General features: G+C 34.3%; 1 protein-coding gene across 4 annotated transcripts in view; it reads right to left on the bottom strand.

Annotated features, from left to right (window-relative positions):
• FNBP1L (formin binding protein 1 like) overlaps window positions 1–15,479 on the bottom strand; it is a 127,667-nt gene that overhangs the window by 16,058 nt on the left and 96,130 nt on the right. For 3 of the 4 annotated variants that reach the window (XM_042952891.1, XM_042952892.1, XM_042952893.1), the window contains 4 exons: window positions 13,566–13,670; window positions 10,102–10,230; window positions 7,914–8,060; window positions 5,953–6,156 (listed from right to left, as the gene is read on the bottom strand). In XM_042952891.1, the coding sequence (XP_042808825.1) occupies window positions 5,953–6,156; window positions 7,914–8,060; window positions 10,102–10,230; window positions 13,566–13,670 (585 nt within the window). Of the gene's footprint in view, window positions 1–4,358; window positions 4,518–5,952; window positions 6,157–7,913; window positions 8,061–10,101; window positions 10,231–13,565; window positions 13,671–15,479 lie in introns of all 4 variants that reach the window. The other variant, XM_042952895.1, reaches the window with a different exon arrangement.

Raw genomic sequence — 15,479 nt, 5'->3', positions numbered from 1 at the left:
AAAATTATTTTTCCAGTTTATGTATTAATATGCTTCAGAGAAAACATTAAGATAATTATAACTGAAATATCGAATGGTTCAGGTTTTAGTTAGTCTAGTTTTATATCAATTATAAAATTAATTTATGGTACACTAACCTTAGATTTAGGGATACAAAAAACTCAAGTTCTTTGTAAAATATTAGAAAAATATTCAAGTTTTCTTTTAAGTAAGTCATGTTCAATACATAAATATCTTCCTCTCATATACAATTATCATGTATCTATAACTAGAAAATTTCACATACCCCCCCATACCTTAATAAATACACAAGGGAACTAAAAAGGAAATTAGGCAATTAAAATGATTAGATTTTAAATATAATATAAATATAAATTATTAAAATTATTAGATTTCTTTTAAAGATAGGAAAATACTGATAACTGTATTCTGAATAAATAAAAAGCTTACAAATATGACTATGAAGTCTTTCAGACCATGAATAATTTAGACAGATAATATGGACTTGTTATTGCTAGATAAATCTACTTCCAAAAAAAAAGGATTACCCAACAATCTCAAATGAAACAGTTATATAGTAAAAAATATTTGTTTCTATATTAAATAGTTAAGTTGAGGTGTGCACCAATTATCCATTAATGGTTAGCTCCTGATTTCACATAAGGAAAACTATACACCATCATCCCTCAGAAAAGGTCTAATGGTATCAACCATCAAATTCAAAAACACTGGTCCAATATAACATTTCTCAGATCCTTAAAAATATTAGGAACTTTATATAGAAAAAAAAAAAAAGAAAAATTATAATTTTTTAGAAAGCCAAAAGCAGATATTCAGGAAAAACAATAGGTCGCCTGGGTGGCTCAGTTGGTTAAAGCATCTGACTCTCGATTCCAGCTCAGGTTATGATCTCACAGTTCGTGAGTTTGAGCCCCATGTCAGGCTCACCCCGGACAGTGCAGAACCTGCTTGGGATTCATTCTTTCTTTCTCTCTCTCTCTCTCTTTCTGCCCCTCCCCCACTAATGCTCTCTCAAAAATAAATATTTTAAAAATATAATATTAACAAAAAACAATGTAGCAAACATAGTTCAAAACAAGAGTTTCTGATTTGAATGGTACAACTCATCAGCTTTAAAAATCCTTAAGACTTGGGGCACCTGGGTGGCTTAGCTGGTTGAGCGTCTGACTTTGACTTGGGTCATGATCTCACAGTTTATGAGTTCGAGCCCCAAATCAGGCTTGCTGCTGTCAGACTACCAGAGCACAGCCCGCTTCTAATTCTCTTTTCTCCCTTCCCTAACCCTCCCCAACTTGCACCCTCTCAAAAATAAACATTAAAAATAAGAGAATTCTATCTCTCTCAGTTTTGCTTTATTCTACACCAATTTGTATGCACAGGTCCTTTTACAAAAAAACAAAAAACAAAAAACAAAACCAAAAAACAAAAATTTCCCCCCAAAATACCTTAAGACTTATTTTGTAAGTGAATGGACTGACATGTAAATCCATGTTTAAAAAAAAAAAAAAAAAAAACACCTGGCTTCTTAAAGCTTCTCTTCTTTTTTCGGGAGCCTAGGTGGCTCAGTAGGTTAAGCATCTGACTTCTGCTCAGGTCATGATCTCATGGTTCTTGAGTTTGAGCCCCGCATTGGGCTCTCTACTGTCAGTGCAGAGCCTGCCTGGGATTCTCTTTCTACATCTCTCTGCCCCTCCCCTGCTCACTCTCTCTCTCTCAAAAATAAAAACATTTAGGGGCACCTGGGTGGCTCAGTCGGTTAAGCGTCTGACTTTGGCTCAGGTCATGATCTCACAGTTTGTTGAGTTCCAGCCCCACGTGAGGCTCTGTACTGACAGCTCAAAGTCTGGAGTCTGCTTCGGATTCTGTCTCCCTCTCTCTCTGCCCCTGCCCTACTCACAGTCTGTCTGTCTCTCTCTTTCTCTCTCTCTCAAAAATAAAACAAAAGCAGTAAAAAAAAATTTTTTTAATGAAAATAAAAATAAAAAAATAAATTATTTTTTAAGAAGTTCTTTTTGGATTTTCCTATATTGAGAAAATTCTTAACTGGAAGAAAAATATCTCCATAGGTTAATTTTGAAATAGAATCTGATAAACTAAATACCAATCAAAATGAAAAATGTCGGGGCCCCTGGATGGCAGTTAAGCGTCCAACTTTGCTCAGGTCATGATCTTGTGGTTCATGAGTTCAAGCCTCTGTGCTGATAGCTCAGAGCCTGGAGCCTGCTTCAGATTCTGTCTCCCTCTCCCTTTGCCTCTCCCTTGCTCATGCTGTCTTTCTCTGTCTCAAAAATAAACACTAAAAAAGAAAAATGTCAATGCCAAGATTGTAATAAACTTTCCTTTCTGCTCTATCCTCCAATATCCTAGTCGATTTATCTGTCATATTTTCTACCTTACATATTGCTTTTTCTCCTTTGGTACGGTAATAACAAAAGTAGGAGGATTTTGACCTTCTGGAACTGGCTCCCCCAAAACAATGTTCTAATATTTAAAACTAAAGCAGTAAGTGGAAATAAGACAAATAATAACTAAGCAGATACTTTTAAGTTCTACAATTTTATAAAATGTAGATTTTATAATTCCACCTATAACTTATTCAATAAAAATGAAGAGGTCACATATTTAAACTTCTCTCTCCAAAGCTCACAGTTCTAACTGCCTAAATTTCACACAACTATTTGATATCTCTGTAACTATACTGTATAGATTACTGTTAACTGGATCTGGTAGACTCAATGTGTAAGATACAGAAACAATTACAAAAATATAGCTGCTAAACAGTCATTTTTCATAACAGCAGAATATTTAATAAAATCTAAATCATCATAGAGAAGAAAGATGGGAATTCTGCCCTCCTAAGTCAGGCAAAAGAAAATCCCTAATGATTTCTTAAGTGTTTCCAACAAGTGTTAATAAGGGCTTTTAAAAATGAATACAGGTTACCTGTACTGTATAATACAGACTCATTCCTACTGGCTTTTCAGAATATCATTAATTACCTATATCATCATTCAACACAGAAGTAGGTAAGATAGATGTAAAAATGTTCATGACAGTATAGGAAAAAAGGAAGTCCAAAAAGGGACATCATATACTAGAACATGTCTACTGCATTACTGACATCACTTCAGGTTGTCATAGTGTTTTAATGAAAATGCAAATAATGTCATCTTGCCCTAAATGAATATATCTTGTTCTACATGTGGCCAAAAGAGAAACTCAATTCTACATGTGGCCAAAAGAGAAACTCAACTAGACAGAGAAGAAAAGAATCGAAAAAGAACGCAAGCAGGAAGGCAGAGAGGAAGGGAGGAAGAGGGAAGGTGGGGGAAGAATGGGAAGAACAAGAGTAAGCCCAACTATAGTATATCACTGTTAATGATTAGATTTTTTAATGGCACTGATAGATTGAGTTCTCATCTGTGGGCTATCACACCTATGTTTTTCATATGTCCAAACAAATGTTCAAATTTCATAAATATATCTAAACTATGAGCTATGAATATTACAAGCACATCCTTAAAATCAAATATAAACAAGAGAAATTAGTTTCACTAACATAATGGAATAACACTACTATTTATCAGTAGTATAATAGGTGTTGCTAAAAAATAGCTTGATGTTTGATTTTTACAATTCTAAAATTTTTCATTTACAGAATAACTTTAGTTTTGAGTAAATACCAAAAACTGGGCAATTAAAAAAAATATTTTGGTAAAAAAATACTTTTTTTTTAAGCTCAAGAACACAAATGCCATGTAAACATTACTCAGTAATATCTAGTATTTTATAGGCAAATAATTTACAAAATATCTTCTAATGTATTATCTTAATATGATCTAGAATCTTGATATTTAACATGCCTATCTTTAATTTCTTATTTAACTACTGGAAACTGTGTTTTATACTTCTAAAAGTAGGGAAATTAAAAATTGAATTTGATTTTTTTATCAACAACAGAATACTTTATAAATTGGCAGAAGTCATCATTAGTGACAAAGTATTGCATGAGTTAACTGCAGTGACAAATTACTGAAAGTCTTAAAAATGTAAATACATTACAAGACAATGGTGGACATATGATTTCACATAAACAAAAAAATAGCTAATATGATTGTACCCAGCACCCTCTTTATAATACCATTCTTTTATGGTTGCGCATTTCAAATGTTATAAAGAGGAGTTATTTTTAACTTGAGGGCAGCTATACTTAATTCTGTGGTCTTTTTAAACTACATATTTACAGGAGAGAGCCTTATAATGAGGGTGGAGAGTATTAAAAGCCACACTACACACACAATAGGCCATCATGCATTTTAACCCATTATTAAACTTACCCCTCTTTTGAGACTTCTGAAAGAAGGAATTCTGGGCTTCCCTGTTTTTATTTCATTCATACAATAATGCACGGGCTCAATGGAGAATGTGAGAAACTGGGACCCATTAGGAGTACTGGATGTGAATAAACTAGTAGGGGTTAAGGGTGGGGACTGTGGCTAATATGGAAATAAAGAAAGGAATCAATAAGCCAAATGTGCATAGTTTTCTCCTAAATGAAAATTCTATTTTTGGCAACATACTTTTCACATAATAAATCTCAAAGTTTTCTATAAAAATGTTATAAGAATATTAACATAGTTTTGCCAAAACGGTCATTTTAAGAAGTCAAATTTACTTTAAGAAATGTACCATTTCATTTGATCACTTTTTACAAAATGACATTAAAAATATAGAGTACACAAATTATAATGTCAGAGAAAGCAATATGACCTACATAAAAAAAATTCTCTTCTAATTTCTAGGACATTAGCACTACCTAACTGGTTATACTTAACCTGCACTTGTCAGAGATAAAGGCAACAGCTACAGGTAAAGTTATCTAAATAGATAATATATATTAAAACTGCAACTAATTATTATCACAAATAGGCAAAAAGTTTTCATTACATTTGTGGTTTTTCTCTCAGACTGTTTCTATTTCATCTTCATTGCACCTCATTTAAAAAAAAAAAAAAACTTCAGCAGTCCTGGTTTTTCTAAGCTTTCCTATCTACTCTGATTTGACTTAAAAAAAAAAGTCTCACCTCTCAACTTCTCACCTGGAAAATATTAAAAGCATGAATAATGCTTGAGTTAATTATAAGTGTACTTCTGAAGAGATTAATAGGTATATTATGAGTTAAATTTATCTGCATTCTTATGACTAGATCAGAAAAATGAATTAAAGTCACCTGTACTTTAATAAATATAGCATATCAGATTAAAAGTACATATCTATTCCCATACTAGATAGACACTATTATAAGCACTACATTGGTAGGATTAAGCACTCATCTATTCCATTTGCTCATGCTGCTGAACTAGATTTATCTAACATATACAGCACATCAAAAAATGGGTTCCAACAAGAAGTTAAGAGAGATTCTCTTAGTAAACTGGAGATTTTTAAACTTCAAATAACCACAAACATTGGGCCCCTCCCATTAAACATTCACATGGATGATAAAAATAACTTCATTAGTACGATCTATAAGACCTAATGTGACATTTATTATTGCTATAGTCAATCATTCATTCTAATAGAGAACTGCAATTTTGGTGGTCTTATAGTTAGATCACAACGTTTCCTTAGAAATTCTGATTGAAACTACATACAAGTGAAATTTCAAAAGCATATAATTCAAGAGGTATTAACAACTATTTAACATTTTTACTCATTAAGTGGTGGTCAAATGTTATTTAACTCCAGAAATAATTTTTACGATTAAGATACAAAACTATGTTTCTAATAAGTGAAAAGTTAACTGAATCATTCAGATAAAAATACTTATTCTCTATTAATAGTAAGTCATTATCCACTCAACACCTACATTGATTTAAATGACACACTAAAATAAAACTATTAGCATAGAGGAATTTCATGACTTTTACCTTTGGCTTCTTTCCAAAGAGCCACAACTTGCCCTTGGCCTTTCCTACTGTGGTTTTGGCATCCATCTTCCCACTTTCCTGTTTGGATGCACTGATAGTCCCATCAGAAATGGTTCTATAAATATGTTGACTGTAATCTTCAAATGGAAAATCTCCTGGAGGTTCAAATCCAGACTTAAAGGAGTCCACTACCATTTGAGAGTCCTACACGTAAGAAACATGTTTTTAAAATCATTTCATTTATTTTTAATACTGTTAGCTGTTAAAAATTTACTCAAGGAAACAACCAGCAAAAATTTAAAGGAAATAATTCTACAGATAATAATTAAAGGTTAAAGCGAATAATTTCTTCTGGTGGATTAGTAATAAGCCTTAAATATTTTAATCCCAATAAAATACGAATTTATAATCAAATTAACATTTTATTAGTTTGTAATATTCATGAAGTGTTTTCATTCCACAACTTCAACCCACTGAAATTCATCTGAGGACAAGTTAGTTGATAAGAAAGATCTAACTTTCTTAGAATAGGAATACAGGAAGAGGTTATTCTCAAGTAGAAATTCTAAGAAGTTTCAGAGAAAAAGGCTTTTTGCTTTACAGAATATCTACAAAAAGTTGATCTTTGAAACAGGGGAAAAGGCATCTATGTAAAAGAGTAAGAGGTAGAAAGGCTTTCATGCATCCAACAGGGGAAAAGATAAAATATACTGAAGACAGTTGGGAATGTTAACTGAACAATGGAGAAAGATCTCACAAACAATACTAAATACAAAAAGAAACTTTAAAAATATAAAGTTCTATTTCCCCTAAAACTTTAAAACTCACATAACTATACTATATATTGTCTTTGGAAGTACATACCACTATCCAAATGTTCTTCTGACACCTTAAACTCGCTAAAGGATGAGAAGAATGAGAGAGAAGGGACCTAACTACATTTGTAACCTTGTAACCAGCCATACTGAAATAATAAATGTACTTCTGAATTTCTGATTAAAGAACCCTAAAATCCTTTTATTTTTAAAATTCAAGTCAAAATTCTATTTGTTACAGAAAAAAATCCTCATTAATACCAACTTGCTATGAAGACTAAAATATGTGGTATATATTTAGCACTCCCCCAACACTGGTTCTCTTCTCTTGCTCCTTCTTCATAACATAAATTTCTGCCAACTACCCTTTCTGGTCACTCAATCAACATTTATTGAGAAATGACCAGGTACAAGATTCTTGCTAGACCTTAATTAAGACAGGTTAGTGGATATACTTTCTCAAGGGGAGCAGGGCTATGCTGTTCCTTCCACTGCCCTTCCTTTTTGCCCATTACTCCATACACTACCCACAGTTCAAGTGCCAACTCTTCCATTAAAAAGCAATTCTTATAGTAACTTTATATCTATTTCTTTCTCTAAACTTTCACTAGAATAAGAGTACAACACAGTTTGTAACCTACAGTTCACAGGTTGTGTTATACTCTTGGAGTAGAACTGAAAATTTAGTCAGGGGAAAAGGAAGGATTAAAATTTTCTTTCAAAACAACTAGAATTTTAGTGTTCAGAACAGTCTTAAAAGCCCAAAGGAGTCCACTGAGTGCCTGGGTGGCTCAGTCGTTTGGGCATCTGACTTCGGCTCAGGTCATGATCTCTCATTCCATGAGTTTGAGACCCATGTCAGGCTCTGTGCTGACAGCTCAGAGCCTGGGGCCTGCTTCGGATTCTGTCTCCCTCTCTCTCTCTGTCCCTCCCCTGCTCACACTCTCTTTCATTCTTAAAAATAAATAAACATGGGGGAAAAAAAAAAAGCCCAAAGCAGTCCAATCTATTGCCAGACTTCTACAGAATATAAAGTATAATCAGCTACCCATCAATTACTTCACCCCTTTCCCAATTCATTTCACCAACTGAAACTGCATATGCAAACCAAATACATTTATTCAAATATAATTATATAGCACTTACTCTTCTTTCATCAACTGATTTTGCGGCGAGAATCATTCCTTCCAAACACTTTGAAATGATAGGAATAACTTTGCGTTCTGAGTCTGCAAATCCTCTGTAACACTCACTGAGTTTAATAGTCCTTCGTTCATCCATTTCTTGTAGTTGCTAATAATCAGAATTTTTTTAAAAAAAGGGAATATTAAATTTTCTTTTCATTCTGACGCAACCCCACCCCCCAAATTAGGATTCTACACTAACAGTCACACTGTTGTTAATACCTTTTCAACAGTCTTACAGTACTTAAAACCTGAGACTTGTTACATAACACAAGGGGAAAAAAAAAAAAAAAAAATCAAGCCTTTCAGCACATCCTAAACCAGGTGACACTGGTTTTCAAATATTATAAAGGGATCCCCTAACAGTCTACCAGCTCCCTACCTCATACCACCTCCACCTTTCCATTCTTCAGTCAGAGCAGTTGTCTATGCTTCCAGGAAAAGCTGCACTCGAAAACAGAATTTTGATGGGTTTTTTTTTCTTTCTTTTTAAGCAATTAGCCTGTAACATATATAAATCTGAGAGTTCTAAGTCCTTAAATTAGTTCAGATTACTTTGGTAAGATCTCGCTGGATTAAGGATCCACAGTTGACTGAATACCAACAGGTACTCAGACCTACCAGTCAGTCTACTGCTCAGTAACTATCAAAGGATTGGGGATACAAGATGAAAACAGGAAGCCAAAAGGTGAAAGTGGTACATACAATGGAATCCCCACAATTCAAAAATTTACTGGCACATGCCCCTAAGAATTATGCTATGACAAGTGAAGCCAAATAACTTACAGGCATTTTTGACCCCTTAATATTTGCCGACACTACTAACCTTTTTCTCCTAGGACACAGCTACACTGTTCAAGTCCCCACACTCCCACAGCCTTTATACCAGCTTTTCCTCTCTACTTCCCAAAGCTTGTGGATTTACTCTGACACCCACATTTTCACAAAGGAACTGTTCCCAGCATTACAAAATGGCAAGACTGGGGGCACCTAGGTGGCTCAGTCAGTTAAGTGTCTGACTTCGGCTCACGTCGTGATCTCGTAGTTCACACATTCTAGCCCCACATTGGGCTCTGTGCTGATGGCTCAAAGCCTGGAGCCTGTTTAGGATTCTGTGTCTCTCTCTCTCCCTCTGCACCACCCCCCCATCCCCACCCTCCAGCGCCATCCCACTCATTCTCTCTTAAAAATAAATAAACACTGAAAAAAAAAATGGCAAGACTGCTCCATAGCAAGGTTCAAACAAAAGAATTAAGCACAAAACACCGTTTTGGTCTCCCCAGAACATAATGGCTTGGCTGGAGAGCCTAGAAAAGCACCACTGAGTGATGATGACTAGATGCTAGTCATGAGGCTAGATGCTCTGGATTAAATGACTGGAATATGATACCCACTCTAGGCCACCCTCTCTAACTATGCTTCCTTTGTACTGCTAATTTGCCTTACAACAAAGAAGAAAATATATCTGGGCTGACAACTCTTTCCACATAAGCTCTGCTCTCCCAGATACTACTTTCAACACTCTTTCAATCCCTTTACTCTAATTTCTCTTCTTTCTAGAATAAGCAGTAACATAACTTAACCCTCATATAAATTCTGGGTCTTTACCTCAGGCTGTTTGGCAACTGTTTATCATCAAGTGATGACGGATGGAATTTGTAAGCAAACTCACGGCCTGAATTACATTTATGATCTGGCAACTAGGAAGACAAGCAGGCAAAAACCAGGCTAGCAAATACATTTCATAAGATTTATTTCTGCCACCTGGGGTAATGCCAGTAACTCTGGTATAGTGTCAAAAAGCTACATCCCAATTCTAGGTAAGCAGCTTACCAAGAACAATTCCAGTGAATCCCCCCTATGTCCTAATACTCAATGATACAGTATTAAAATTTATCTAGAAAATGTCATTGTTTTACTGGACTGTTTATTACACTAATAATTATTCAGTAGGAAAATTCGTGATTTCAAAGTTAGGAAATATTTACTTTTCAAATCTATAATCATAAAAGAAGTTCTTATCACTAGTCCTGATGACTAGTGAATCTAGAAACATCCTGGTTGATGCCTCAAATTTAAAAGTTTCACATATAAAAAGACTAGCTCTTCCAACTCTAAAACTAGATTAATTTCATATATCTAAACTTTACCTTGTAAATTTGAGGAATCACTACGTAGAAATGTTTGTGCTGTTCTCCATTAAAGTTTTGTAATTGTGCCGCATATTCATTTTTATTTTCATCAGCCATATGTGTACGCAGATTCAACTGCTGTTTGGCCTACAGACAAATTGGTCCACATCATTACCAACACAAATAACAACAACAACAAAATGAAACCTGATTCATTTTTCTAAAAGTTATGCTAAACCTAGACTTTTTCTAACTATTAATATCATTTAAAATTTAAGGAGATGCTTGCATATCTTATGGACAGAGCACTCTCCTATTGCAGTAATCCTTTTCCCTTTTTGCAACAGTCCTTCCCTTTGCAATAATCTGTTCAAATAAAGTTTCTCCTTACCAAATCCAGACTTTTTTAAAATTAAACAAATGACAACATTATGGCTTGACCTGCAACAGTATGCTCTTAACCAGAAGACGAAAAACACCATAGAAATACTTTAGACAGTTAAGTTATAGTAAAACATTTAAAACATGATCCACTTATATGCAACTCAGAACCACAGTGAAACACTAATGATTAAATATATGATTTTTGGATATGGTAATACTCAACAATGATTTCAGTCTCTATACAAAACCAAAGGTACTTTCAGGAATGATTATTTAGAATATAGTTCTGTTCATCTCAAGCTCTTAGAGAAATGCTTTTTGAATAGGTCACATCAGCATCATCTGCATTGGTAAGAACATTAGAATACTAACATAAAATCATTAATTCTAGATTTATTGGAGGGGAATCTAAGTAAATTTCTCAATTACTCTAAAGTAATAAGAAAAAAAAGTAAGAATTGAACTCCATTTTTCACAGTGCTCCAAGGAACCAATCATGTTATATGAGAGTGCTCTGGAAGTTGTAAAACACATTAATACACTTTATTGTTCTAATTCCATTTTCTACAAAATGTAGTCTCTAACCTTCTAACAGTAGGTCCACAAGTTAGTTCTTCTGAACTCAGAAACAAACTGACCTGTGGAAATACACAGTAGCCAAGATAATAGAGAAGCCCACAAAAAAAAAAAATTTAATCTACAGTGTACTTGAAGATTCTAATACTTAAGTACTATGGAAACTAAACACCATAGCCCGAAGTATTTCTACAGAAAAATACATTTGAAGTTCTGGGACCTTAAGTACACATTCATTTACTTCTTCCCCCTTTCTCCCTGTTCCCACAAACTATGATGGAATAGAGGAATCCAAATTATTCCCTACCCACAATGGTCAGGCGAAACGGCTCCTGTTCTAAGTCACTGGCTGTGATTCCTAAAGCCTAGGGCAAAGGTTCCAGCAGGGCATAGAGGAGTGTAAAGCTAGAAACTAGAACAATTGAAGCCCCCCTGTGGGCTTCATACTTAACTGCCTTTTTTAAAAATACTACATTAACTTTTTTATTTTTAATTGTTGTAAAACACACAATATCATCTTAATTGACCATCTTAATCATTTTTAGGTGACCAGTTCAGGAGTGTTATGGTATACTCACATTGTTACGCAACTGCCTTTCTTTTCTTTAGAAAGATCAGTAATAGGCTTGCTCCTTCTTCACTTTTTTTTTTTTAACTTTTATCAGTAATTGCTCAATTGAAACTATGTTCCTTTCTCCTACCTGTCACTTACAAGAGAATCCCTCTACTCTAGTTCCTAAAGCAAATCCTCAAAGTTTTCCTAATTCTCTAATAAGTAAGGAGGTTGCAAACAAAGGAGTATAAAAAGGAAACTATAAACGTTAAAATTCTTAAGTTAGGTCAAACTATTAACATATTCTATCTAGATTTCAAAATGTCTAATTAGTCTTTAAAGAGATCTCTGTAGACAAAATAAAAAACATAAGTTAAATGAGAGTCCAGTTAGAGTCCCTTATCTTGCCTAGTACCTAAGCTATGTATTCCAATCAATGTTTGATAATAAGTCAAAGGAGTTTTTAAGGAGTGTCAACCAGCAAGCAAGCCTCCCATGTATACAACAGTGTTTGCAACTGTTGTGATCCACATTTTTATCAAATAATAACACATTATGTGCATGACATGATGCTAGGAAGGAAATGAATATATGGATGATCAAAATCAGGGTCCAAAAATCTTAACCGCAGAGTTAAGTCTAATAATTGATACAGATGTACACACGCATCTAAAATACCAACAGTACAAGTTATGAGACACATGTTCTCATATCACACCATATGTGAAAAGACATGGGGTTAACCATAAACCCAATGGGAGTCCATCCAAACAATGTGGTTGCTCAAAAAAAAAAAAAAAATCGATATACATTTAGGCCATAATTAACATAAATTTGGTGTTCAAAATGAGTGAGGTAATCAAACTCTGGACTGATCAGACCATTATCTGGATTATTACATCCAACTGGAAGTTAACATAATTTAGGTGGGATACTGACAAATTAACAGGTATCCAAAGGAAAACAGTCATAATGAAAAGTGACTTAAAGCCATTTCCTCAGTAGAATAAAGAAATACAATGGTTCATCTAGGGACAGAGAATCTGCTATGAATATCTAAAGAGCTTTATGTAGAAAATACAGAATACTTTCCCAGTACCTCAAAGAAACTAAAACTAAACACAGCGATCAGTGGGATCAATATAAGGAAATGCTAGAGTTGGAAAAATCAAAAAAAGAACAAACTGCCTTAAGTCTGTGTATTTCCAATGACAAGGGACTTAACTATCATTAGAGGTATAAAAAGTCATTAAGAAATAGGGTAGAAAAAAATAAAACCCTCACAAGTTATACTAGAAGGACTTTAATTGTAATCTGACTTTTATATAATTTTATGGCTTTAAGTGGTAAAGAAAATGGAATGCAGAAAATTACCCCTCTCAAATGTCCAATGTTCTAAGATAAAGAACATACAGCAAAGAAGGAAAAGCTAAGCAGCAGTAGTTAAGGGCTGATCCTTACAAATAGTTATGTTATAAAACATCTGGCCCAGAATCAGCGACGAACAGCTCAGTTTTCCAAAATGAATGAAAGAATGAATGAAACAAAAACATAAATAGCTAACTAACACCACATACTTCTGACACTTTTATCTTGTTTTGCCTTGGGTCAAGTTAGGGAAGCACACTACCCAACCCCCATTTGCATACCCCATCAACATACCTTAGACTTCCTATTCTGTTTTGGAATAGGATAGAAACTCATTCTTTTTTTTTTTTTTTTAGTTTAGAAATTCATTCTCAATAGCAATTATATCTTTCCTATGCATTCTGAATGCAGTTAAGACATTACAATAAAATAAACACAATCCGACTAACATGTGATTTGAAGTACACAAATATTTGTATATTTTAGATTTAGACGTAGTGTTTCTCTTGGAGAAATCTAATACCAATACAAATATTACAATTACCCTCCACATGCAAGTAATAATATTTTTATATCAAAGTCAGTTTGGATTATTTCTTACCTTTTCAACATCTGCCTTGGTTGCGTTAGTATCATTATCCAATCTTTCATAACTCTGTTGTGCCTTTTCTGCCTCTCTACATTCTCTTTCAAATTTCTTTTTACTCTGTTTAAAAAATTAAAATATCACACTAAGAAATAAAATTTACCTCATAAATAACTTTAAAATGTTGCCACTGTACACTGTATAGAATTACACACTAAAAGTAAATTTTTTCTAAGGTAGAAAAGAAATTTTAGTATTACAAATAACCCATGTGACTTAAATATCAGACATTACAGACTGTGAAGGAAAAAAAAAAATCATAGGCATGCCTGAGTTAATATTATATACTTCATCTTTTGCTAGTAAGAAAAAAAATCACATGTATTTTGTAATTATTTATTATAAGCTCATCTTCAGAGGACTTTTTGGTTTGTGCGGTGTTTTGTGTTTGGTTTTGTATGTTTATTTGGTTGTTTTTGGTGTTTGCTTGTTTTTATTTTTTGTGGTGGGATGTGGGAATGTCCCTCCAAAGTGGTTTCCTACTGTTTGTTCCAGGTGTCTCAGGACTACCATTAGCCCAGAACTCGGCCTTTAAATTTTTTTTTATTTAATACAAATTGCTACGACTTGGTAAAAGCTACTCATAATAGAGCCATGCAATATATACCATATTTTCTTTCTTGCATACTTTTTAAAGTTTTTAAATACTTATTGGGGGGAGGGGCAGAGAGATGGAGACACAGAATCCGAAGCAGGTTCCAGGCTCTGAGCTGTCCGAAAAAAACAAACAAAACTTTTTTTTTTTTTTAATTCCTAGACTAAATTTGCTTAGTTTTCAATGTACTTTTTTACATACTTTTGTAAATGTACTTTTAAGTCAACTCTAGTTTACACAGTTCTTTAAAAATCTGTCCTCGGGGCGCCTGGGTGGCTTGATCGGTTAAGCGTCCGACTTCGGCTCAGGTCATGATCTCACGGTCCGTGAGTTCAAGCCCTGCGTCGGGCTCTGTGCTGACAGCTCAGAGCCTGGAGCCTGTTTCAGATTCTGTGTCTCCCTCTCTCTCTGCCCCTCCCCTGTTCATGCTCTGTCTCTGTCTCAAAAATAAATAAACGTTAAAAAAAAATTTTTTTTTAAATCTGTCCTCAGTTAATTCAAACATATTCAGAATTCTATAAATTTTTACTTTCTTGATGAGATCTCTTCCAAAGGCTTTGACCTATTGAAATTTGGATTATTGAAATTTGGATTGGTTACACCAAAGTGGACCTACTACATAGCTGTTACCCTGCAATTTCCCTTCACCATTATCAGAGATTCCTTTTACCTCTCCTTTGATTTGAATCTCCTATTTCCCAATTCCACACCTTCCCCCTTCTTGGTTCATTTCCTTATTTTGCTAGAACACATTCAGCAGTAGCTTCCTAGAAGATTTGTGGGAGCTAAGTCTCCATGGCCAAAAATAACTTTACCAACACTTTTAACTGATAAAATTTGGCTGGGTATGAAACTGTTGGAAACTGACTTCCTTCAGAAATGTAAAAGTGCTAACCACTCCACTAACTTCTAGTTTCCTGCTCCTATTCTGATTATTGATCCTTTGCATAAAACATGTTTGTTTTGGGGGTGTCTGGGTGACTCAGTCGGTTAAGTGTCCAACTCTTGTGGCTCAGATCGCGATCTCACAGTCCGTGAGTCTGAGCCTCACACTGGGCTCTGCAATGACAGTGCAGAGCCTGCTTGGGATTCTCTTTCCCCCTCTCTCTCGTTCATGCTCTCTCCCTCAAAATAAATAAACTTTAAAAAAAAGTTTTTCTTAGAAAAGCCCACCTCTCAGTGTAGCTGAAAATAGCTGATCCTTGCCACATCTGGAGCATGGTTAAATAATCTCATCCTGTCAAAGGCACCCATTACAAAGTCTGCTGGGGATT

This window comes from Panthera leo, chromosome C1, assembly GCF_018350215.1.
Source record: "Panthera leo isolate Ple1 chromosome C1, P.leo_Ple1_pat1.1, whole genome shotgun sequence".
NCBI lineage: Eukaryota > Metazoa > Chordata > Mammalia > Carnivora > Felidae > Panthera > Panthera leo.
Note: the sequence above shows the minus strand (reverse complement) of the source record. Positions and strands in the feature narration are given on the sequence as shown.